Genomic DNA, 27,403 nt, shown 5'->3' with positions numbered 1-27,403 from the left:
TTCTCAGTGCCCTCACTTTCTCTTTTATAGGTTGCATTCATTTATTAACTACAAGTAAACAAGAAAGTCCTTTAGAACAGATCAAGTATTGGAAATTGTTTGCAAATTTACCTGGGGGAAAACCAACCCAACTTTCAGGTGTGCAAGTTCTGTCTTCAAAACTCCAATGTGTTTGAAAGTCGGTCTGAATGTTTCTAGTGCTATGAAGATACTTCTTTTCCTTACAAACTGTATTATTTTTAAATCATTATGACCTCAGCTCCATTTCTATAAGACAAAGGCTATTTCACTGATCTGTACAGTACTGAGCTGTAAGAGATGCTGTAAGAAACTTGAAGGAACTCAGATCCTAAACATTGTTTCTGAGCCTAAAACCATGGGGAAGCTCAGTCCTATTTAATGCAGCTGATTACAGTTTTGTTTGGAGAATTTTCTGTCTTTGCCACAGAATGTACTTAAATTAGAGGTTATCTTTGTGTACTTGATGGCACTGCCACAATTAAAGACACTTGGCACTGTGATACCCAAGGAAATGTACTATTTTCTTCATAAAGCTAGAAGACCAGAAGTCATAACAGTCTTAAATATGCTTTCAGGCATTTATAACAGGAAAAAAATGTGGAGTACCCTGAGTGCAATCTTCATGTATATAGTGCTGTTTGGACCGGAGTTGCTCAGTTGGAACCGCTGATGCATAGTTAAATCTTCACTCTCCAGCAACTGGCTTAGAGGCAGTTTAAAGTTCCCCAAAGAACACTGATGCTGTTCATCCCTCACCTGAAGGAACACAGAAGCTAAGTCATTTTGTCTCATCTGCTTTGTAGAATTAAGACAAAGAATTACAGTTTTACTTAAAACCAATAATCCAAACAGTAACAAATGATGTTTGTTATTAACCCAAATCTCCCTCATCATAAGATTATACTGAAGAAAGAAATAGCAAACATACTCAACACCTAGTTTATTCATCCCTGTTCTTTACAGCAAAAGCAAGACAGAAACTAACCATCACATCTACATCTACCATTAATCAAACTACATGATTTCCAAACTGTCTGTGTCAAAAAGAAAGACCCCAGCTGGGAAAGGAAGTTACTGGTGCAGTCTTCATTTGCACTTCAGTGTCTTTGAACTATATAAATGACATCAGCAGTATTTGGATAAAGGCAAAGACTTCCTTGGGATGAGAGAGCAAGTAAATCAGACATACATAACAGCAATTTCTGCTAGCAGTTAAGATTATTAAGGTTCAAAACAGGTATCAGACTTCAGTTTTCCTTTTTCTGATTCTTAAGTAGGACAACCATCAACTATGTTTGTCTGGTGAGAGATTTGTTATAGTCTTTCTTCCTTTGAGTAGTAAATCCAAATAAACATTTCATTGGTCTTAAAACTTAAGTTCAATATGTTCTGTCTCATTTCCTAACAGCTTGTAATGTCTCATTGCTACTACTGCAACGTCTCAGAAAACAAAGGTATCTAAATAGAGTGAGAACATACCTCAACTTCAAGATCTTGTCTTTTAGGATTGTGTACAAAAAAAGTAAAGTTTTCCTCCCATACTGGTTCATTGGTCTTGTAGCGAATCTAAGGTTAGAGAAGAGGAAGCATACAAATTATTTTATATATATATACATATATACAATAACAGTTAGTTAAAGTATACTTAATGCATGTAAGGTCACAATTACAACTGAGTCAAATATTCTATATGTTCAATTAACTGTGATTCTGTACATTTTCTACTCCTTTTGAAGCCTGCTTTTTCCCTGAACTGTGACTTATATAATCACTACTGTAAGAATACCAGTTGCAGATCGCAACCTACTGTGGAAGGCCATCTACAAATAGTTCAAAATCTGGTCTCTACTCACAGTTTAAACTGAGTAAGCACTCTTTCAGTCCTTCGCTTCTTGCTGGCAATTTCAGGTCTGGTGGTAGCTTTTACCTTACTGCTCTCTACAACTACTTGAAGGGAGATTGTAGCCAGGTGTGAGTTGGTCTCTTCTCCCAGGCAAACAGCACCAGAACAAGAGGACACAGTCTCAAGCTGTGCCAGGGGAGGTTTAGAGTGGATGTCAGGAAGAAAGTCTTCATAGAGAGAGCGATTGCCCAGTGGAATGGGCTGCCCGGGGAGGTGGTGGAGTCGCCATCATTGGGGGTGTTTAGGAGGAGACTTGATGGGGTGCTTGGTTCCATGGTTTAGTTGATTAGATGGTGTTGTTGGATGATGGGTTGGACACGATGATCTTTGAGGTCTCTTCCAGCCTGGTTTATTCTATTCTACTGCAGTGTACAAGCTCATAGCTTGACAGTCAATGCCAAGCACACAAAGTCATTAAATGCTTGCAGACAGACCCAAGTATAAAGAGTAGGAACTTACCTTACTTTCCTGTGCCTTGTGTCCAACTGACAGCAAAACAAGTGGATTGGGATTGCTGTTCATTTTCTTTCCTGACTGGTAAAAAAAAATAAATAAATCAAAACCTTTGCCTTCAGAATAAAGCAAAACCTCTCTCTGAAACTTGAAATGTTTGCATCTTAAAATAGAAGTCATATGCATTGCACTATATGCTCATCTATTATTCTCAGTATTTTATCCCACAGGCTTGAATGGCAGACTAGTAACTGCTGAATACATTAAAATGAAGCCATCCAATTACCTGAAATACACTGATGCAAAACACTACAAATAAGCACAAGTTTTAGACTCCTTTCTGTTTTCTTTGAATGAAATTGGTAAGGTGCAAAGTCTCATCCCATGGCAAGGAGGTTGGAACAGATGATCTCTAAGGTCCCTTCCAACCTAAGCCATTCTATGATTCATGAGCATTACAACCCACAAAGCTAATGAAGCATAGTTGAAACTGCAGAATGAATATTGCATGCAGATGGGAGAAATGGAGAAAGCACAAACTCAGGAAGCTTACTTCATTTACATTGCAGTAGTATTATGAAACTGAATGTAATATCAGAACATTCCCTCTTTTCAGTTTGGGGAGAAATCAGATGCACTATAATGTACCTGATGTATATTCTTATAGTTTACCAAATACTGTTATTAAAGAATCAACCATCTGCCATATCTGAGCCTTGCTCACCAGCTGCATAGCATTACCTCAAACTGTGAAAATAAACATCAGTTTAGAACCAAATGACAGATACAAAGGCATTTCCCAACTACATGTTTCTTTGACAAATTTTAAATTAACCTAACAAAAATTTAAGTTAGAGAGAAAAGTTAGACATGAAAGTTAATCATCTCAAGCAGGTGTTAATGCAGTTCGCAAGGCCTGGAAAATACAGTACGCTTGGTTAATAATGTACTTTGAATTCTGTCATGTAGGAAATTGTACAGATCAGGTATGTAAACAGTTAGTTAAAATATACTTAATGCATGTAAGGTCACAATTACAACTCAGTCAAATATTCTGTATGTTCAATTAAGAAATGTGCATAATTTAGGTATTTTTTGATCTGAACTTGCATTTTGGAGGTCATACTTCTACTAATACTACTTGACACACTGCTTATAACCATACTTTCCATTAGGGGAAAAAAAAAAAAAAGCTAAGAAAGCACTCCTTTCTTGGATGAATGCTGCATTTCTTTTTTCTAAGAAAAAAGCATTTAGCTCCCAAAGTTCACACAATACAAAGGAACAGGAAAAAACGTGAGATTATACTCCAACTCATGGTGTTTAAAAATGGTAGGTGACATGTTCCATTCTCCTCAGTCCATAAAAAGATGCCTGAAATGCCATTTTCTCCATAAAAAAAGATGAAACTACAAAGCTGACACAAAAGCCCCTGTGCTTATCCTGATATGTAAATAATCTTAATTCATGCTAAATAGGTAGCAATATGTACACACACGTAACTTACATCTAACATTCTGCTACTGACAGATTTGCTACTGACACTTCATTAGATGCTGCCTCTGGTCCAGATGAAAACTTGGCTTATGCCTTCCAAGATTCCCTCTCAACTCTAGGTCTTCCATATCAAAAAGCTGGGCTAAATTCATTTATCCCTTACATGAAAGATGCAAAGCCTTCTAAAAAAAACATCTAGCAGAAACTAGATCATTTCAAAACATGTCAGAAACTGATTTTATTGGCTAGGCATACAGAGTTGAACCATAATGTATCACTCAGTACGTGAAAGATGTCTTAGCTTTCATGTCAGCTTTGTTCTTTAGTTTCTACTTGAAATCACTTTTCAGAACTGTATTTTTGCCTGTCTTCTAAAGGGGTCTCTACTAACTCAACTCACCTAAAAGTCAAATTACCACAGACCCACAGTATTTTACCACCTTTGACTGGTTCTTGAAAGCAAATATAAGTACAACATAATTGCACTAAATATTTATCTGGCATGAATCTGGATGCAAATTCCATCCATCACTGGAAGAGACGCGTTGCAGGCATTTGTGTAGTTCCAAATACTTCTGTGACCTTAAATGGACAACTACATTAGTTTTACCTTTAGGGCTTTCTGAACAGCAGCCTTCTTCAAGCCATCAGGGTTAAATTCTAATGGATTATGCTTTTAAGTCAGGAGAGAATGAACATAGGAAGGGTTAATAAGTCATGCAATGAAGCAATTTCACTAGGTTAATTAATTATGACGTGACAACGTAGGACAAAGCAAGGGGTAGGAATCAACCTAAAAAAAAACAAAACAAAACAAAACACACAAAAAAAAAATCTTTCAAACAAAACAAGGATGGCAACAACCTCTCTAAATGTTTGTATTCTGCTTTTAAACTAGGATCCTTTCAGTCCACTCACATTTCCCTTTTTTCTTTTTCTATACTAAAGAAAATTCACAAACTAGGTTGTATTGAATTCCTGATATCCTCTGGTCTGCCTCCTGAATGAACCTTTTTAAATCTGGTTAAGTATATTTTATACAATATAGAAGCTTCTCAGTTGCACCCTGTGATAGGACAAGGGACAATGGATATCAACTACAGCACAAGAGGTTCCACCTCAGCATGAAGGGGGCACATTTCACTGTGAGAGTCACAGAGCAGTGGAACAGGCTCCCCAGAGAGGTTGTGAAGTCTCCTTCTCTAGAGACTTTCAAGACTTTCTGGATGCATTCTTGTGCAAGCTGCACTAGATTCTATGGTCCTGCTCTGGCAGGGGTGTTGGACTCAATGATCTCCAGCCCCTAACATCCTCTGAAAAGTCATCAAGTAATTATGTGAAGGGAGTCCTTTTCTGGGGAAAATCACAATTCTAAAAGTACCAATAAGACTTTGATGATGACCAAAATCAAAGTCATTTGAGCCTCTTCAGCAGATGAATGATACAAACACTGTATTCTAACTAGAAGGTCTTCTGCTTTAATCAGTTGAATGAAGACGTGCCAGTAACACCAACAAAACAAATTATGAACTGCTTTAGCTTGACAAAACCTCTGACTCACTTCCATTAATTAAGCAAATTTTTATTTTAAGATTAATATCATATTCCCCAAGCAATAAAATCCATATTCTGAAGCTGGCCAATATATATAACAAATTTCCTGACGTTCAGCTTTATAATGTCTATTTTAGAAGAAACATACAGTATGATGGAGAAAACTGGAGAGAAGTTTTTGGTGGATTTGTGAGAATTTTTTCGTTATTTTTCTTACAATAGAATTAAAGAATCTTCCACAGTTATATGTATGATATGTTAGGGACTTAATACTGTTCTTAGAGTCCTTCAAAGATGGAGACTGAGCAATATCCTTCCACTTATCAATCCTAACATTTAACTGTCTGTTCCCTGTAAAACTTTAATGCTCCACAGGTATGTTCCTTGCTGGAGTTTAAGAATTGTTTCTTGTTTTCTGGCAAACATGAAAAAGTCACTTTGTTTGCAGCAGCCTTTGTATCATTTCCATCCACATTTTTACTTCCTAAGGCTAAACTCTTTTCCTCTGCTAGTCGCATTTACCAATTTTTCTCATTATCATCACTGGCCTCCTCCAGATCTTAAATGGATGCAGCCAAAACAATCAGTGTTTTAACAATGGCTAGAGTGGAAGAGAGAGATTAGACCACACCTTATGTTTTCAGATTGTGCCTGCAATTCATCATTTTGAATCCTAAATTCCCTCTCATCTTACTTGCCATGTTTCCTTCACATTTGCACCTGCATATTCAGTAGACAATTCTCTCCCTCCTTATCTTACTATTTCAAAGAATTTTGAAAGTCAAACCCAAACCTATGTGGTCAATCATAAAGGCAGGCATTCCTGGATATTGAACATGTCTCAGTTCCTCGGGAATCATAGCAAGGATAGGCCAAGAGGGGTATCAGCTGGGACAGTCTTTTAGCCAGACTTCAGGGTTAAAGGGAAGGAGATGCCGGTCCATGAGGATGGTGGTTGAAAGGCTGGGTAGGAGGAGACTAGGACAACAAAATGGAGTACTCAACACAAAAAGCCAAGAAAAAGTCTTGCCTTGGGGGCAAAATTATCTTGCTATGGTTCTGGTTCTCTCTGCAGGTATAGGAAAAGGGAATGGGTATCCAAGAACTACACTAATAACTGATGCAGTGGAATAGATCAGATTTCAGAGCCAGTGACATTTACAGTAAATCCTAACCAAACGATAGGGTTCACTCCAGCTAACAGGGTGTTTTGTTTCCAAGTCAGATCATAATTCAATATGCTATGGAGTAGAACAAATTATTTGCATTGACTCACTAAGTCTTGCTTAGCATTAAAATGGGCTTTAAAAGTTTTGAAATCTGTGAGTGCATCGTCAATTGATAACCAAAAGACAGCCATGGACCTTTAAGAGCTGACTTAAACTCTGGACAATTTATATGTTATATAGACAGCAAATTAAAAGAGAGATTGTTCTGAACTAATGATAATGTACCATAAAGCAAGTATAATTTCTAAAAGTAAGTAACATGAAGAACACTATTCCTAGTCCTTAGCTTCATAAAAAAAAATCAGATTTAGATGGGTAAATGTCTGAATCAGGAGTTATTAATCTAGGTTCCCAGGAGCAAATAAAACTGCTCAGAAAGGAACAGGAAGCACTCAGGGCACTGAATTTTCCTCACTTTATATAGCTACCACTCCAAGTAACTCACTTGTTGTGAATGTTTGCATAATATCTCCCTGAAAACAAGATGCAGTCTTATGACAGCTGAAGCTTCTTTTACCTGTAGGCTACTACAGTCCTCTCTCCTAGCCTTGGGCATAAATCTTGTGCTGCAAGACTAACACTCATACAGCTGCAGAACAAGGTGGTTAACAGTTCTGGTGAAGGAAATCCAGACCTGGGCATGCTTAAGTGGTTGCTGTTCCACTCTGACTCACAAATCATTTTGGAGATTTGGTTGATTTGAGCCTAGGATCAATAAAAACATCCATGCTCTTCATCAACAGTTTTGATTTAAGGTAATTATTTTCAGGATGCATCTAGTATTTTTGTAACTACAAGAAACAGCAACTTATCAGTTTTACTATCAAGATGATTGAACCATAGTTTATGAACTACATTCCTTATTCATTAAATTTTAACAACACTTGGTAATGGGTATTACTTTTTTTGATAGTTTAAAATTAAATTCTAATTGAAAGAACAACAGAAATGGGTTTTGTTGGGAAGCAGGGGAGAAGGCTTTTTTATATCAAGGTTTATGATATGAGCCAAAAGTAGTAAGCCAGCAACAAATGTATCTACCCAATCGTAAATGGCATACCCACCTCTCTCTGGCAAAAGAATTCTTATTCTGAACAGATTCTCATCCTTTATAAAGGCACCAAGGCTGTTTTTACAGATGCAAGTGCAAGGTATTTAGAGACTCATTTGTTTGTAATAATCTTGTAACAGTAAATTCAAATACAAAGTATTAATAGGTGGTTTTCCCTAGCCTGGATTTTCCCAAATACAGACTAACTCGGGAGGGGTAGGGGCGTGGTGTGTGGGGAAAGCTTGGGAATTTGCAAAACAAGGAGCATCATGGAGTGAAATAGAATTTACAAGGGAATTTATATGTTTGGGGAGCACAAAGAACCACCCTCATTTTCAAAGCAGTACTTGAACCAGTGCAGAGAGGTTGCAAGTTCTTACAAACATTAAGTGCATCACCTTTTAAAGAAAGTACAGGGATGTTGGTTGTTATTAGCAACAAACCCAACAATTTGCCAGCACACAGTGTGCTAGTATAGTATGCATTTTATTTCTCAATGAATCAGCACATGAGTTAAAATGTAAGAGCGTTTCCAACAAACTTATCTTGGGTTTTTATCACAAAAAGGTAATTACTTACCCAATGATATGCTGATCAATGAAATTTAAGTAGCCTTTAAAATGCAATAAAAATAGCACAAAAACAATGCAGACTTGTTGAAATCATGCAGAGAAACAAATTGCATGCTCTCATTCCACTAGAGTGAGTGGCTTTAGTAGCACTAATCCACACTCTGGCAGGAGGAAAAAAAAGGTACAATACAAACAATACCAGAGAACTCACAAATAGTGCTCTATAGAGTGAGGTAGTGTTTTCACAAAAGACTAGTCCCGATGCTCTCCTCTCTTTTAAGTATCCACACCCAAAGTTTCCCTCGTAGATACTCTTAGGAAGATGGAAATGGAAGGAGAAAGCAGAGTGATGGGATTGTGGCAGAATGAATGCATAAGCAGCTTTAGTACACAAAAAAAGTTAAGGAAAACAGTCAAAGGATTCCAGAGAAAACGGCAGATTGAGAAAAGTAAATATTTGTCACTGTAAATAGCTTCATCTGTTAAATGACTCTCTGTAGCACAGCAAATTATTCAATTATATTAACCCACTTTCTAAGTTTACTCTTGGGAGTTTATGTTTATATGGCATGTCCAAGTAAGTTAGTTTAGAGAACAGCCTTTTACACCATTTCTATTTCACTTGAAACATTATTTCTGACAGATCATCTCAGTGCCACAGAGGACCACAGCTACGATGCATCTGTGCAAAAGAGATGCCTGTTCTGGGCATCATCCACTACAACACAGACTAAACAAGGCTGAAGACAAGATCTGAAGTATGCTAGTGATAAGCATTAACTTAAGAAATTAATTTTGAAGGCAATAGTAAAAAAGTACTAATTCATCTATAAAATATTTTAGCTATAGCATTAAAGTTCTGGACAAAAGTCTTCAAAACTATTAATAAGGGTCAGTGTAAGTTTAACACAATTTCCCCATAAATAGAAGCAATAAAAAAATGTGATTAATTTTGCTCTTCATCTACATGGCCCCTATCAGGGAATATGAAAACACTGTGTGAAGCCAGCAGAGTTTCATGTTTAGTCTTGTAAATGTTGTTCCATATTAGAACCAAATGGACATAAAGAAATAAATAAATCTGTATTTGCTATAATTCACTGCAGCTTGTTTAGCAGCTTCATGTCATTACCTAAGTATTGTCATTATTAAATCTATAGGAATCTTTTCAGTTCTCCCACATGAATAAGCCTTCCCATAATACTTCCACCACCACCACCTAACTGAGAAACCTTTTTATATCTGGTTTTGGAGAACATGAAACTATCAGAGCATTGTATTATTTTACTGTTGTCAACTTGTATGTGGAATTTTCAAGTGTTCAGTGTTACTTTCTATCATATTCCTTATAACACATTTCTGGAAAGAAAATAAATCTAAATGCTGAGTCATTTGTACAAACTGCTTCCCTGAGCTGGTAGAGCAAGAGAAACAAATAGAAAAGATTAAATAGATCCCACACTATGATGATCTTTGTTCTCAAGCCACCCAAAGCAATCTTGTGCTGAGGAGAGAACATCAGAAACAGCAATAAGAAATTTGCAATCCTGTTCCCAAGTCTCCTAACTGGTCAGCTTTGAGGAAAGAACTTCTTTTTGTGCCCCAGAGTTCAAAGATCTACTGATTAAGGCACTGAAATTAAAATACTGACCCTAAAATTAAGTAGAACTCAAACCTTGCAGCAACTTTGAGGGAAGAAGGGACAATGTTAGGAAATAGCTGTGTAAAACAGAAGGGGGGAAAAAATGAACTTATGACAAAACCTCTGAGCATTTGCTAGAATATAGAGAAGCAGAATTGTATGGGAAAGAATTGGAAAATGTGTATGAGAGAACTTTAAACTTCATTTTAAGTACGGGGCTTCAGTATATTGTAACTGATATATTTAACTTGTAACAGTAATAGAACGAGAAAATGCAGAGATGGGTTTGATTCAACCTGCTCCACAAAACAGATGGCAGGCAGACTTTTTCTGTGTATTGGCAGTACTCTGAAACTCAGGTTAAGCACACCATACTACTAGTTTTGTGTATTCTGTACTAGAGTCATTCTACTTAGTCTAAGTTACAGACTTCCACTGAATTCAATATGGTAAGGTTGAGAAGATAATGCAGGACTCTATTCCAAATAGGCTACATCTTTTGACTACTGTCAAACACCACTGGAACAGACATGAAATCACTAGTCAGTAATGTAAATTGTTTAGGCTACTAAGGTTTTATTTGTTGCCACTCTGATTTAAATTTGATGAGTAAACAAATTTGCAAAATGCATGCAAAGAATATGAGGTTGAAAACTTGATTTTTCTGATTGTTTTCTTAGTCATCACTTCTAGAATTTGATGAAAACCAGCAAACCTCAGTGCTATGCTTCTCATCTTATGGTAGGGTTTACTTTATTATTGATATAATTTACAACCACAAACAGTACTTTCCTAAATAAACTACAAAGCAGTCTGTTCTTGTCAAACTATTTCACAGTCCCATAGTATAATCCATACAACAACAGAAATGTCTTTTTTGGCTTATGTTTTGCACAAGCAAATAAACAATACCCCAAGTGACCTGACAGAAATCTTGTACAAATACTCTGGCGTGCTAGCATCAAGTACACAGTAGTAACAGACACGCTCAACTACAGCAAGCAAGGAAACCTTAACTCAAGGAAGTGAGTCTTTCCCCAGTTAGTACCCTTAAAATTCTACATGCTCATCCCATGCTATTTATGCAAAATACTGTGTAACAAAAACATGCAGCCTTTTAAGTCCAGGAAAGGAGCATTCTTTAAAGAAAAATCATTCTGATTAAAGAATAAGCTTTTATTAATTATGTATCTATAATACTATACTACTAGAAATGTGGACCTTACAGTACATGTTTTGAAACAAGAGGAAGTATAGAAAACATGGGATAATGTGTGTTAGTAAAGCAGTGTGCCATACTACCAAACAAGACATGCTGGAAGTACACACGAGATACCCATAACAAAAGGGTATCTGTCAGAATACAACTTACGGGCAGGTTTCTTGCCGAGTCCAAATAGAGAATAAGCAATGCAGAAGACAGCCCATCATTGGCTTGGTCTTTATCAGCTCTAATGCTTGTTAGCACCTAAATCCAAAACACACTGTAAGTCTTCCTGAAAATAAAGTAAGATTATTTCTGTCCCATCCCTAAAAAAGATTTCAAAAATATCTCCTAGAACACAAACATTCATAAATGCACACTTGGAAGTGTAAGCAGTAAGTTTTCAAGACTCATCCAGGTATTTCAAACTGGCTTTTACAGAAATTTCCACCCCATTTCCTGATTATTGTTTTTAGATTGGAGGAGAGGCTGAGGGAGCTGGGGTTGTTTAGCCTGGAGAAGAGAAGGCTCAGGGGAGACCTTATTACTGTCTACAACTACCTGAAGGGTGGTTGTAGCCAGGAGGGTGTTGGTCTCTTCTCCCAGGCAACCAGCACCAGAACAAGAGGACACAGTCTCAAGCTGTGCCAGGGTAAGTTTAGGCTTGAGGTGAGGAGAAAGGTCTTCATTGAGAGTGTCATTCACCATTGGAATGTGCTGCCCAGGGAGGTGGTGGAGTCACCATCCCTGGAGGTGTTCAAGAGGAGATTGGACGTGGCACTGGGTGCCATGGTTTAGTAGTCATGAGGTCTGTGGTGACAGGTTGGACTTGATGATCTTTGAGGTCTCTTCCAACCTTGGTGATTCTGTGATCATGCCCAGCTTTATCTTCCAGGTTAATGAAATGTTATCTATTCTCAAATCACAACATTAAGAGAAAAGAAGACAACAAAACCATTCTAAAATCCCGTGCTGCAAGATTACATTGACAGTTATGACTGGTTTGAAATGTCTAAAGGTAAACAGCCAAAATCCAAAATCATACAGCTGGAGAATTAAGTACTTTCACACTTCATGAAAAAAAAACAACCAACGAAAAAACAAATAACCCAAGCCAAGCAAAAACAAACCAAAAAACTATCCCCCTCACCACCTCGCTTTCACAACAAACACTCCACAAACATTAAGATCAGGGTAAAAGTAATGTGTTGCTTTAATACCTTGTCTAGATTTTCAGCAGTTGGCATCAATGTGAGCCATTCCAGCTTCAAATGCAATTTTCCTTTGGACACTTCATCCAAAGTAAACCACTAAAAGTCAAGCAAAGTAATGTGAAATTATCTAACACCAAACAAATACATGATTGCAACTGGCTCTTCAGGATGTTAAGGAAATGCAAAACTCTACCAGAAATCTCACAGAGAGAAACTCTGCAGAACCTGAAAAGATCTGATTTATTGTTTCAAATATCCTGTTCCACACTAGATAGTTCAACACAGAATAACAGAAAGAGCCATGCAAGCATCTGTGCTGTATAGTTAAAAACATGTTCAAATTATCAAGAGAATTCTTTAAATTCTGTAAAGAAGTTCTGGAAATACAAACCCTTTATAAGATTACTATAAAATCTCTCTTACATATAGGACAAAAATTAGTTTGTTAAGTCCAGTAATAGCTAAACCAGGCAGTTAACTATTCTCCTGCAAGAAAGAGCTCTCACTAATTGTTACTGTTGTTTGTTTTTATATACTAGTAATCTTAATATAAGACAGAATAAAATTCATTGGAATTCACCAAATCAGATATCCACTGTATTGATGACCTGGGAATCTATTTCTATAGCATTAAGGTTATTCATGCATTTACAGGAACTATATCCAGGGGGGGTGGAAAATATATAAAAGGGGGAAAAAAATGAGAACAAGTACATATGAGGTTGGCTGGTTTTGGTTTGGGTTTTTTTACATCAATACTTACTGAACACTTACCTCATCTAGAAGACGCTCCTTTTCAACTTCAATTAAATCTATCATCAAACTAGAAACAAGAAAAACAAAAAGATTAAAAAATTTTGTCATTTTAGCCAAGCAAAAAACCTAACACAGAACTCAATCCCCACCCTGTGCTTGCTGAGTATCCAGGCTTCCACTGAGATCAAAAGAGCAGAACACTATTCTTTTAGCCCCTAAGAGAGGAAGAAGTAGGGAATGAAATGAATGCAAGGTAACAGAAAATATGCCTATACTAGAGCCCATTTTGCAGCTAGAAGGGCAGCTGGCACAGTATGGCTCACATACATATGACCACACTCTCAAAACAGTGACCACATCCAAACTGCCCACTGGAAATAGCCCCTGGAGATACACTATGACCAAATTCATGCTTTGGCATTGTCTGGGAGAGTGCTAGTTTACACAAGCTAAAAATGTACCACAGAATCTGCTAAAAAATAAATAGGGCAGACAACTGCATGCCAGTGCATGAACATTTGTTGAGGCTTTTATTTTATTAGTACTGATGTACACATTATGCCACTTTCCCCCCCACCACTTCAGTGTAAGATTAGGGAAGTGTAAAGAAAAGAAGCCTTTGTACTACCTACTTCTTTATTTTAATGAGAAGAGAAGTAGGTACTGTTGCTCCTGTTAAGAGAGAAGGAGCTGGAAAGATAAGGGAGTTCTACTCTGTATGGAAAGCAACAATGGGAAGCTCCAAAACTCTGCAAGAAATAAAGGTGACAAATTACTGGAGAAAGAAGCTGACTAAAACCCTGAAATGTTTATGGGTAAATACTAAAGGTAGGCCTATGGACTAAGAGTGAGTCATGTCTGCGAAAGCATTACAACAAAATGTCTTCTTTAATCAAATAGTTAAGATCAGCTCTTAGAGAAAAATAAACTGTGAGATAGCCATTTAAGAACTATGAAGATGAAGAAGATACACAGTTATAAAACTTTATTAACTTTCCCTGAAGAAATAATTAAGACTTAGTGCTACCTTACAAACATTAAAGCAGGCAGAGTATAAGTCCTTTAAAAAAACCCAAACCCCAAAACACAACCAACAAAAACCCCCAAACAAAAAACCCTCCACATTCCTCCCCCTCAAAATAATGCAAAAAACCCCCAAAACAACCCACCCAACCCCTTTTCCCCCTGCCCCAGATACTCAGAAAACTTACCTTATATTTTTTAAAGCATATGAGCAATCATAGATGTGTATATAGACACACAAGTATATTTTTATACACATGTATTTACATACATGAAGAAATTGGGGAACTACTTACTACCACAATTTTGAAAAGGTAATTGATGTGTAAGTACAGTAATACAGCAGAACTACAACTGCAATGAAGTGCAAAAGGAAAAATACTACATCAAAATATTTAATCTTTTTTCAATACCTACAAATATATTGTCTATAATATTTACCTTCCCAGGAAGTCATCTTTATCTGGATCTTCATCAAAGAGCTCAATCTCTAGCTCCTGTCCTGGATGTTCATATACTAAGGCCTGGAAGTACAGGAAGATGGCACTGTCAAAAGTAACTGGCTTTGTTAACTGGCACAGTAACAGTAAAACAGTGAACTGCACCGTCTTTGTGTACTCAAACATGCCAATAGCCAAGTGCTTTAAGAGGTGTAATAGTGGAGCAAGTATAAGAGCTTTTCAGATGCCATTTGAGCATGGTGGTTTTAAGAAACCACACTACTTTTAAGAATTACTGATGGTTAGTCCAAAGACAAAGTATAGAAATCAATGGAAAACTTCTGCTCTGTTACAGACTTTTAGAGGGACACATCAAGAAGATCCTCGAGGAAGTCCCCAGGCTGTCCTCTTTACCAAAAGAAATTTGAGAAGACAACTTTACAGAATGTACAACAAGTTGGTTTTATGGGTTATACCTCATAAACTTCATTCCATTTTGGATTGAGATTCTCTTTGATGACCTTGCTTTGGAAAATCTGGTTGCCCACACGGATAATTCCATAAGGATCTGACTTCCCTTTGACAATTCCTTTTAGGTAAGTATCTTTCCCCTCCAGGTCCTGAGCTTCAATAAAGTGTATCCTTAGAACACCCTGAAAATGGAGATAAGTTTTTGTAGTAATCTGAAAGCTTCCACAGCATCACAATTTATGCAATATATGTTTTACAATTTCCATTGTGATTTTCTTAACATGAAAAGTAGTTTGGACACACTGGAAATGGAAGGAGATCAATGATGATCCACCTACACAGCACTCAAGAGATTCCTGGAAGGAAAAATTATCATCAACAATCAGAATCACACTGGTTATATCCAGTTATATCAGATATATATCATATCCCTGTAAGTAACAGCTTCCAAGTGAAGAGTGATAACAATAAATTTACACTGATAATGTAAAACATATGCTACTTAATTTTTATTTCTACAGTTGAACTATATTTTAGCAAGTAATATGGTCAAGATTCTAGCAAAACAAAAAATTCCTGGCATTATTATGAAACATTAGCTCCACAGAAATGGTTTATAAATTCAATCAGTTATTGTACATGGCTGGATTAACAAAAACTTGTACTACTGCAGTAACTGTGTTTAGAAACCTCACATAGTTGTGCATATCTTTACTAGCTAATGCTACAGGGGGGAAAAATGCCAGATTATTAGTATTAACAGAAAAATGCTTACCTTTGGCATAGGAAACCTCAACTGAGCAATCTGCACTTCACTGACAAGGGGGACTGTAATTCTGTTTGGAAGGACCAGGTAGTTGGATATTATATCCAGTATTATTGTATCTGATAAGCCACTGTTGGAGGAAGTAATACACAGTTACTTCATGAGAATTAAACATGTTACAGCAACATACTTCTTTTGCTGCCTAACAAGCAAATAGAGGGGGGGGGAGGCGGGGCTGGGGACACATCTGGGTTATAAACAACTTTGTAAAAATAAAGGATTCCTGCCAGAATTGCCACCAGGTGGAAGCAGCTGACACTGAATAGGAGAAACCACAAAGAATATAAAGTTCTTCTTTCCCTGCCACTGCCAAGTTCCCCCCACCTTTTAAAGCCACCCAGAGAATAAGGCTATTGCATAAGTCTTCTTGCCTGCATTGCATATAACCAAGCAGATGTTAACTCTTAAATCTACTTTCATTTCAATGATGATTTAACTGTTTTCTTTGTGTTTCTGTTTGAAATCCTCCCAGCTCAAGAGCACAACTTGTTTAATAAGAATACATTCTTGTGGCTGAGTGAAATAGAGGCTAGGAAAGCAAAACAGGTTTTGTTCTGGCATAAAGGGAGCGGCAGTACAATCACACTGGTAATGAATCATTTAAAAAACCCAACCCCATACCCCCTCCACAAACACACAGAAGGTTTCCTAATCTATGGCTTCACCTAGTTTGAGTGTAAGCTGACAATAAAGCAGTATGCTGTCAGACCAACACCACTGGCTACACACATGGCCTGCACTGGCAGAAACACAGAACTGGAGTGGCACAGTCATGATGGAACACAAATAACCAGGAAGACTTTAAAGGTATGTACAAAGGTTCAAGAAAGAAAGTTATAAAAACACTTGAGATCACCTCAGCTGCAAGTGTACTCTTTGTCATAAATGAGGCAAGAAAATGAACCAACCCCATTGTTTTGTTACATTTTAAAGATAAGCATCTCAACCAGTTTTAACATTAAAAGAAGGAAAGAACCCAAACTGAGATGATGGTAACTACACAAGCAACAATCGGACTCTTCAAAATACAATTCTGATGTAGAAATTCCACTAGAGAGATCAGGTAAGTGTGTTTCATTCCTGCTTTCGTCAGTGTTCCTGCCTGGCAAGTAAATAAAGTTCTGCCTTTATGCTCAACTTCAGGCATGCCTTAAGAATAGGTGATTAATGGAGAAAACTAAGTGACCTAGGTCAGGGAGAGCAAACACACAGTGTAAGAGAGGCAATGGCACTAGAAATGCCATGAAAGAAAGGTTATCATGCTCTTCTTTAGTTTAGATAAAATCATACACATTATAAAATAAGCTATAGGTGTAAATAAACCTATCCTAGACTAACAAAAGGTTCAGAGAGTGACTAGTGTGCAAATGCAGCTCTCTTTAAATAAGAGCAGATCTCTTTAAGTAAGAGAAACAGCCTGAAACACAACGCAGCCCAGTCCCTGGGAGGATTTGCAATCCTGTATGCTAGGACCAAACCCCAAATCTAATTCCAAAGGTCAGTCTGATATTTTTATCCAAACTTATATGCTTGTATTTCATAAAACATCAGAGCATTAATGGAATTCCACAGAATTTTGCACAGAGCAACTGAACTCACAGGATGTAGCAGATATCCTGTCTTTAAAACCAGGGAGCCAGAAAAAGAATACTGAAGATTGTAACTAAGTGATGAATTAAAAGAATTCCAAACCAACACAACATTTTCAAGCTGTTTAAAATTTATCTAACCAAGTATTAACAAGCTGGGATACTCCCAGATAGAAACTATTCTTCAGGAACACAGGGCAAAAATGACAATCTTTCTCATTATTTTCCTACTTGAACTGAGAGGTCTGAGATATATAAATTAGAGACTGTGAAATGCCTCATACAATTTATTAACAGTGTCTTCAAAAGCTCAATTTCATTGCAGCAAAATAATTGAGAGATACTTACTGTTTTTTATTCCTCTCATATTTTTTTAGTGACAGAATAAGCAGCTACATATATTCCTGCATTGTCTTTATTCAGCACGTCTCTTACTGCATAGAGTATTTTTACTATATCCCAAGCAACCATAACATCCCATCATCCACATCCCCTCCTGACAGCACTTGAGTATTCTTACAGCCTGGCTCCACTCCTCTGAAAGTTATATTAATGATGGAATTTGATGTATATTTGTGTCTGTCTCCTTGTAGAGTCGTATATGAAGAGCCATGAAAGTTGTTAACAGCTGACAGGGAAAACTCCAGCAGCAAACACAGAAATTCATTTAGTAGAAGACATTTGCAGAGTATGAATAAGTGAAGTGCGTAGCTACCAGCCACAGGATGAAAACAGTACCTGTGGTGGCAGCAATCTTTTGTTCATCATTGTTTATAACAACTACAATACTTCAAGCTGTCATATCAATACATACAAGCTAAATACAGATAAAAAACATACAGATAAAAAAACCAAACAAATACAGCACTGAAGAAATCTCTTGGCAAGGCAGAGTATGAGTCATCCAGTTACAGTTACTATAGAAACTATACCAAATCTAGATGGCACTACTTTGTGCATGTGGCCAAGTGTGGTTGCTCTGGAAACCGCAGACTTGATGTGCTTAGCAAGATTTGTTTACATCTGAGGCTTTGTATTTGCAGTCAGGCAAATATGTAGCATGGTATGAATCTCAGGAGCCTAGTCAGCTTAAGTACTACATGTAAATTTATTAGTGTTGTGTCAGAAGAGCAAATTATTACTCAGAAGCTGTATTTTGGAAGCCATTTTCTCACTCAAAGAAAATCTCTATCCTCAGAGTCAGGCTTGAAACATAAGCAATCCTTGCAACCATTAACCTACTTATGGCAAGTTCTAATTTCAAGCTGTTCAACTGGGATTCCATGCAATGGCTTCACATGCCTAAGTAAAACAAAAACTCTTTCACTCATGCAATTAAGCACTAAAGGGTTCATTTAATACCTAAATTCAAACTCATCTTTAAACAATAACAATCTTGGAGTCAGTCAATGCCTGAGAGTATTGCATCCAATAAAAGGACTAGTCATAAAGTCCAAGCGTGCATCAGATTCACCACTAATCCTTTAGCCATTGTCTCAATCTTAGTAAGCCCCAAGGTAACTTGATAATTATGAATATATTCATACATTTAACCTCATGAGGACTGCACTAACTGAAAGCAGCTTGGTTTTCACCCCTACTATTGCTTTTTAATTTGGGGTTTTATCTTGTATCATTTCAAAAGCTCTGAATATGCCAAGCCTTTTTTCAAGCTACATACATCAATAATTTTGTTACTCCATTTGACCTTCACATAATAAACTGAAAGGTTTAAAAATAAATACTTGAAGAGATTGGGAGGTTTATTTAATTGGATTACTGCCTTAAAGCCTTTCCAACTACCTTTACACAAGCAACTAGGGACGTATCAGCAAGCGAAGCCAAGAGGCAAGATGTCGTGAACCCAGTGGCATGAAAAATAATCCTCTTAGTCTTTCTGCCATCCTAGGAGATGGCAGATAGGAAATTCACAAGATTCTGGAAATCTGGAAAGGCTAAGAAAACTAGAAAAAATGGATTCAAAATATTTTTAACAAGATGTACTAGATAATACTTTTTTGATGTATTTTCACTTGTAGTGAAATCATTACCTTCTGCTTATGTAGCAATTTCATATAATTCTAAATTTAGAGAGAAGTTCTCAAACATTTAACCTAGTATTATTTAGCTGATGGTCTTCTGACTTTCTGGTGGTGAAACATCAAACACTGCTTTACTTGTACTCACTTCAGTCCCGGAACGTCCAGAAGATTAGTCAGTCCAGTCCAGTTAATTTCCAAAAGCTGTGAATTACAGGGAAAAGAGAAAGAGGTGGGGAAAGAGAAAAATAAAAGGGGAAAGAGAGGGGAAAAAAAGAAAAGGGAAAAAAAAAAAAAAAGAAGGAAAAAACAACTTAGAATTCACATGACTGCATGACTGAAGAAATAAACCTGATCATTCTATCTTCTGATCAGTGGAAGGTTAATAACCAGTTTCCAGGATTTTCTTAAATAAAACCCCAAAACCTCTTCCATAATTTTTTAGCCATGGTTTTATAGCAGTTATAAAAATAACTCACCACTCTCTTCATCATTCCACACGTATGTGTGAATACACACATGTAGATCCCAATATGTAAGTGTACATAGTACCTACTGCATAGAACTGATTTGAAATAATGAACCATGGTCCTATTTTCATATTCACCAGACACCTGTTATAGATTGATTATATTTTGCACATTCATGTTGGTGACTATCAACTAATGAATAATCCCATCTGACACCAGGAAAATAAGAGATCTGGAAGACATGGCCAATGGCAAGAATGAAGGATTAGGATTAAGAAGGTGGTAAGAGGATGTGACAACAGCTCACAGAGAGCAGGCTGTCTGCAGTGACAATGAGATAAATTCACTCTACCACTGATGCAGCAAAGATGAAGGGTATCAACAGGACTAAATATTAAAGTAAGTAAATTTTACTTGGACAATTCTAAACCAAACTGTGAGCTAGAGCACACACAACATACATATTCAAGAAAACTGAAGGTAATTTAATGTATTTTTCTTTGAGAATTAATGATGCATGTTATCAGTACATGTTCTCGATCTCCTGCTCATCTTAACTCTGAAAAAAAAAGTTAAGAAATAAGTAATTGAACCAAGATGAAAAGTCCACCTTAGAATGAAAAACTTTGGGTGTGGACTACCTTCCTCAATCCTGCAAACCTAACCACAGCTTGTGTTTTCATACTGGTTATCACGGTCTAATCACAAGATTTTGGTATTACATTATATTACACTTCAAAAATCCATGTAGGCTACCAAGGCTCTGGAATAAGTAATGTTATACTGCTTTAAGACAAAGGACATGGCTTGTTACATGATTTATTCTTTTTTCATTGTTCATGGGCAAATTAGAAAGCAAATATATATCATATTTACCATCCTAAGGTATTCATATCTGTATCCCATATTTAACAGTTTTACATACTGATGTTTTCAGAGTATTTAGAAGAAGAGAATATTTGCATTTCCTTTTGGTTTTTCCATGCTTTGTATAATATATTGCATAGAACAATTAACAAAGCAAATTCCTGTGCTGCCTCTTAAACAGACTTCACTGAACTAAATGAATTGAGCAACATAATGCATGTTGAAACTCAGCATTGAGAAACAGCTCCTGAAATACACCATAGTGGTTTCTGCGTTAACTGCCACAACCCAAACCAAAGCAAACAATCTATGGAGATATCACAGAGAGCTGAATGATTTTCAATTTATGTGACCAAAAAGCACATCAAAAGGCTGCAATACAGCATGTGAAAAACAAAGTGCCCTGTGGAACAACCTCACTATCGTCACTGTAATTATTACACACCTCTTCTGAAAAACAAGGCTACCAATTCATTGTCATTGGTCCTTAGACCATGAAGCTATGTAAAAAGCACAAGGAAACTGAAAAAAATAGTGTTACCAGGAGTGGCCATTTAGGCAAGAAATGCCATTACAGAATCACCAAGGTTGGAAGAGACCTCAAAGATCATCAAGTCCAACCCATCACCACAGACCTCATGACTAAACCATGGCACCAAGTGCCATATCCAATCCCCTCTTGAACACCGGCAGGGATGGTGACTCCACCACCTCCCTGGGCAGCACGTTCCAATGGCCAATGACTCTCCATGAAGAACTTTCTCCTCACCTCAAGCCTAAACTTCCCCTGGTGCAGCTTGAGACTGTATCCTCTTGTTCTGGTGCTGTTTGCCTGGGAGAAGAGACCAACCCCCTCCTCTATTCACCCACTTACTGTACAGGATTAAGAGAGAGGTAAACTTCAGAAATGTTAAAGATAATTCCTTTTCCATTCAAAGCTCGAGCTAAGAAAAAAAAATTTAAATAAATACGTGTGTGTGTGTTTATATATATATATATGAAAAAACTATGGCTGAACACTTTGCAGGAGTATTAGAAAAGCTTTGCAAATAATTCTTAAGCCATTAAATATTTTGGAAGGAATACAAGTCTTGAAACTCCTGGCATAATCAAGCTTTCACTGCTTGAGCTTCGAAGGTAAATTGTCCTTGCGCACAAGATCTGCTGCATTTGCCCACCACAGTGCTTCCTTTCCAGATCTACCAAAAGAGTCCAGCAGTAATGAAGGACTCTGCTACCACTGCAGAACACACACTGCCCATGAGGTTGTCTTAACTCTGTACTTTTGGCTTCTGAACATTATCAGACTTCAGTGTAAGTTACACCTTTTGTAATGTGCAAAAAGCTTTCTAAAAAGCAACATTGAGTTCAGGCAGAAAAAAAAGCTCATACCTGCAGTAGTAGGGAATAGCACTGAGAGCAGACAAACTCACAGTGTAGACAGAAGACAGTAGTATTGATTGACAAGCAAGAGAATCATGGAATCATTTTGGTTGAAAAAGACCTCTAAGATCATTGAGTCCAACTGCTGACCTGACACCCCCAAGGCCATTAAACCATATCCTAAAGTGCCATGTCTATATGGGGTTTTTAACACCTCCAGGAACAGTGACTCCCATCACCTTCCTGGGCAGCCTATTCCTCCTGCCTAGAGGGAGGTCTCCCAGCCACAGTCCAGCCAAATAATGGATTTTCATTCTAAATTTTGGGTATTACCGCGCCATGATGTGCTGGAGAAGATGCCAACCTCCTAACTTGTGGTTCTGACAGTAAATTAAAGCAACATCACCACCCTAACAAACTGAAGAGCCCTATGGTCAGAAAGAGAGCAAGCAAAAGACATTTTATGAAGCACTGCATTTTAAAAAAAATCCACACTTGTTTGGCCTATAGATCTCCAGAGCAGCTCATCAATATTGTTTCCTACTCTGTCACTGCTCTCAGCAATGCAGAGCTCTTAGTTTAGCTAAATTCAGGGAATGCCAGCTGGTTCCCTGCAGCAGAACTAGCAGGGCACTGGAAAGACTGCGTTCAGGATTTGTCACCAAGTGAAACTGCCAGGAGCCAGAAATGATGTGAGGTCTTTCCACAACACATTACAACTGAGAGGTGATACGCCTTGCAGAGACTTACCAGCTAGCTCCCCGGCCTAGAGCGGGGTTTCAGGCACCACTTACATTTTCCGATGAAGCAGTATGTGCGTCATGTTACTCAAAGCTCTTTCAATTCTTCCTCTGATCAGAGCAGACAAAACAGATTACGTTTTCTCCACAAAGACCAAGAACTTTGTGTATTCTCAAGGCTCTGTACTCAGAACTAATGCCACATACACACTGAAAGGGTTTTAACAATGTATATGCCAGCAGCCCCTAAGAAAAGGTAGGCTAAAAACTGCTGAGCATTTTTACATAGCTGGTGTCCTCTATACCCTAGATGCCTTCACAAAAAGGAAAGCATGCACTGGAACGTAGAACATAGAGGACCATAAATGAAGTTCACAGCAGCACAAAAGGCTGCCTCTAAACACTGCCAACTGTGTGGCTTGATTTGGCTGCCATAAGCAGTACATTCTCAGAACAGAAGCCACAAAGTATTTTAAAATGCTGATGAATAACTTCCTGCTAATCAAGTTATGGAAGTATAAGATTTCTGCAGGACAAATTTAAACTCAGTGATACAATTTCATGGGGTAAATTGTGTTTCTTCTCAGAAATTTATTCTAAAGGGACTACCATGCACTCTTCTGTTACATGTAAATGGTCATGCAGAACACAGTACCATTTGTCTGTTCCCAGAGTGCAGCCCATTACCACTACAATGCTGAAGTGCTAACATTATTGGAATAATTTAATCATTTAACTACCACTTCATCATTTTTTCCAATCATTTCACTGGGACTCATCCTTGGTGCAAGCACTCTTTTTGAGTCTGATTTTCATCAGTACTGATAATTCTGAAAGGAACATCCAGCACTGAATTTTCCAAAGGCAGCCATTATTAAATGAAACTAAATGACCGTTAAATAAATCCAAACTATAGGGCAGAACCAAACTGCAAAGTGAATAGAACAGCAGCAGTGCTCAATTCAGCGAGTGGAAGGCAAAACTAAATATAAAGCTTTGGAAGAATTGCCCACTTTTCTTGGAAGGCATCCTGTTTTCCAGCTCTTGGGGGTTTTTGAACAATAGTATTGGTATTTTCATCTGTTCTGTTGTGGGCTTTTTTAAAAGAGAAAAGGGTTGGATTAAGACATGACTTCAGCATGAAGTATGCCACTAAACAAGTTACCAGTCTGCAGTGAAGCTCTACACCATATACACTTCTATGACTGAACCAAAAATCAAACATAATTAGCAATGTGGCATCTTGTTCTAAAAGATAACTACGCTTAGAGAAGCAAAATATGATAAATACACATAAGTAACGCAAAAAAAACCCTTACAAATCCTGGCTATTCACAGCGCTAAGTCAGAGACTTTTAAGACTACTTCAAAACATCAGAATGCACACTTTTCTCTCTCTTGAAATCTCTTACATATTTAGACATAATTTATAAGCTGATGAAACTTCTAATGCTTTCTTCCTTCACAATATGAAAAGCGAAAGACAGTATTCGAAAGTTTGATATGAAGTAAGCACTCTTGCAGCATCAAAAACTTCATGTACTACTCAAATACAAGACTGGTAAATTCATTAAACAAGTATGTTCAGAACTAGTAATTTAGGCAAGGTTGCCTTATATAGTCATTAAGGGCAGCAAACAGATGATACAGAGCAAGAGGAATTGTTGCCAGTTACTTTAGACTGGAAAATATGAGAACAAAATCTAATGCTAGCTGCCAAGAAATTCTTCTTCTCTTCTAACAAAAATACTGAAGAAAAGCTTTCCTTGGCTGCAGCCACTTGCTCTCTAGTAAGAGGACAGAATTTGCTTATTTCCACAATAAGAATTAATTTGCTTATTTCCACAATAAGAATTAATTTGCTTATTTCCACAATAAATTAGAGAAACAAACACCAGGAAGACACACTGCAGTGGGGAGGAAAGTCTGCTTAGAAAAAACTAAACATCTGCAAATGACTATAAAAATTCTGGAATAACTTGATTAAAAGAAAATTTTTGAACATTTTGCTAGGAAGCAAAACAACATCAGAGAGTATACTAACAATTACAGCGTGCAGACTGCCACAAGGCAGTATTCAACCTTTGTCATAGCCCTCCTTAGTTTGTTAGTGTTAGTATTAACATGAACATTAACAAATGCCATTCTCTCATACTGCTTAGCCAGAGGACAATGATCAGACAAAACTTAGACAGACATCTCCTAATGTTTAGGCTCAGTTCAAAGAAACATGGATATCCAAATCTGGTTCATCCCAGTGTACTTTTCCAAACCTTTCTAAATATGAGAAAAGATGTTTTATGAGCTTTGCATGAACTACTTCACTTTACAAGAAAGCTCACTAAATTATCCATAACACATTTCCAAATTCTTGCATTTTTAACTCAGATTTGAACCTATCTTTTCAACAGTCAAATATCATATTTGCTCAAAAGGATTGTGTTACAAGAATGTGATTTCACTGATGATAACAATAAACCTTCTAAAGCTGTTAAAGAATCCACTCTCTCACACACCCCCCAAACCTTGAAAACTAGATCAGCTGTAGAAAGTTGCAGAGTCCTGAGGAAACCAAGAGGATTAATCTGAAACTGCTTGAGAAGCACCTAAACCCATATACTTGTAATTTATGATCTAGTGGAGTCTGACACAGTTAAATCTTGACATCACAAGATTTACTGTTTAACTAGAACATGTCCAAGAAATAAAAGCTTACAATGGAAAATATACTTCCAAGTAAGAGACAGAAATAATTTCTTTAAGGAAAAGTCTGTGTAGCAGTAGAGTTTCCATGTTCACATCTTCCACTGAAAGCATTATCAAACTTCAAATCACTGAAACTGCCTTATATACACAGCAAAGAACTTCCAGCAGCAAGGGTGCAATATATATGATGATCTCCTTTCTAATTTTATACAATAAGATTGTTGTATGAACTTTGCAACACCTGTGAACAGTTCTTGATGCATGTGCACATTAAAAAAAAAAATTCCTGGACACCTAGACTAGAATTGCTGTCATATTTTGTAACATGGATTTCAATTAAGACTGTAGAGTATCAGTTACTAATTTTCAGACACTGAAAATTACATTTGCTATCTATGCTCTCTCATTCTACCAATGCTGCATCAAGTTACCAACAGACATACTGGTGCTTGTCAGCCACTCTTACCTGCAAGATTCAGACTATAGGTTTTGAAGTGAAAGAATCACTCCACTGTGCAATCATCCACTATCTATAGTGTGTTACCACAGCAAAACCTTCAATGAAATACAGTGACTTGTTTTAAAGCTTATTTTGAATTCCAGTATGTCTCACACTGTGCTTCAACCATTCTCATACTTGGGTCCCTGGTAAATGTAATGGAAATTGCCCACTTGATAACTTCCAGCATCATAGTGGGTAAAGTCAAAACACCCATTCTGATTCTAATACATCATCTGTACATCAGCATAGTCCTCAAGACAACTTTGCAGATATCTTGTGGAATTTTAACTTAGACCATGCTCACTTGCAGCCTGTCACAAGAAACAGCCACAAAAGCTTTTTTGCGAGCAACATAGACAGTATCTAATGATATCTAAGTATCTAATTTCTTCTACTTGTAAGAAAAATATTGTCAGCTTTGACAAAACACACTTCATAATTCCAAAGGCATTACTATTCCTCTTGTTTTCCAATATTCATAACATTTTCCACCATTTTATCTGTCAGAGTAGTGACTGCCCACATTCTTTCCTTTTGCTCCTTAGTTCTTGCTCCATCATTTTCTGACAACTGTCATCAGCACTCTAAAAATAGTAGAAAAAAAGATAAAATTACTTACTGGTTTCCTAAGGAAAAAAAGGGATAGTGCTCCAATGAGGGGCATGTCTCCAATTAGTGGTTCCAGGATAACCCTCATAGTGCCATGGATCTGTAGAAGGGGAGTGAGAAAAAAAGGGAATTAACTTGTCTTTAATTCAAGTTTTAAATAAATTTTATTCAAACTTTCAATTCACCAGATTCTGGATTTTGGAAGATTTTTTTATACATATATATAATTTTACAGGTAATCCAAATTATTTAACACACACACACATTATAGTTTGGCTTATAAATTCTTTACACATTACACAGGATGCTGTGTAATGTTAAAGGCAATTCAGCTCAAAATACGAAGCAGTTGATTTCTAGAGCTCAGGGGAAACAAGTATAGCACAAAACAATACAACAGCATCTGCAGATACTAGAATAAAAGCAAGTAAATATTTATAGGTATGTTAAGACACAGGAAAAAAGCAAAAAGTTAAGGAAATTTGAGAAACACCATCAGAAGGCAAAACGACTACCACTAACCACAACTAAACTAAAAATTGCATCTAACACTGAAATATTAAATGAAACACAATTTTACACTCCATGGTCCCTTTACAAACCCAAGCATCACATGAACATTGGCTTGATGTGGAGTTAACT

At 37.0% G+C, this 27,403-nt stretch overlaps 1 protein-coding gene across 3 annotated transcripts in view; it reads right to left on the bottom strand.

Moving 5' to 3' along the window:
• The window catches only part of ESYT2 (extended synaptotagmin 2), a 70,988-nt gene that overhangs the window by 7,148 nt on the left and 36,437 nt on the right, over positions 1-27,403 (bottom strand). Inside the window, exons 6-18 of one of the 3 annotated variants that reach the window (XM_054171498.1) lie at positions 26,772-26,861; positions 19,633-19,688; positions 15,806-15,926; positions 15,036-15,212; positions 14,561-14,643; positions 13,115-13,163; positions 12,347-12,436; positions 11,295-11,390; positions 8,492-8,593; positions 4,485-4,547; positions 2,384-2,458; positions 1,501-1,587; positions 628-777 (exon numbers count right to left, since the gene is read on the bottom strand). In XM_054171498.1, coding sequence (XP_054027473.1) covers positions 628-777; positions 1,501-1,587; positions 2,384-2,458; positions 4,485-4,547; positions 8,492-8,593; positions 11,295-11,390; positions 12,347-12,436; positions 13,115-13,163; positions 14,561-14,643; positions 15,036-15,212; positions 15,806-15,926; positions 19,633-19,688; positions 26,772-26,861 — 1,239 coding nt within the window. The remainder of the gene's footprint in view (positions 1-627; positions 778-1,500; positions 1,588-2,383; positions 2,459-4,484; positions 4,548-8,491; positions 8,594-11,294; positions 11,391-12,346; positions 12,437-13,114; positions 13,164-14,560; positions 14,644-15,035; positions 15,213-15,805; positions 15,927-19,632; positions 19,689-26,771; positions 26,862-27,403) is intronic. The other 2 variants (XM_054171499.1, XM_054171500.1) reach the window with 2 other exon arrangements.

Source organism: Dryobates pubescens, chromosome 21, assembly GCF_014839835.1.
Source record: "Dryobates pubescens isolate bDryPub1 chromosome 21, bDryPub1.pri, whole genome shotgun sequence".
In the NCBI taxonomy this organism is placed as follows: domain Eukaryota; kingdom Metazoa; phylum Chordata; class Aves; order Piciformes; family Picidae; genus Dryobates; species Dryobates pubescens.
This window is presented reverse-complemented; position numbering and strand designations above follow the sequence as displayed.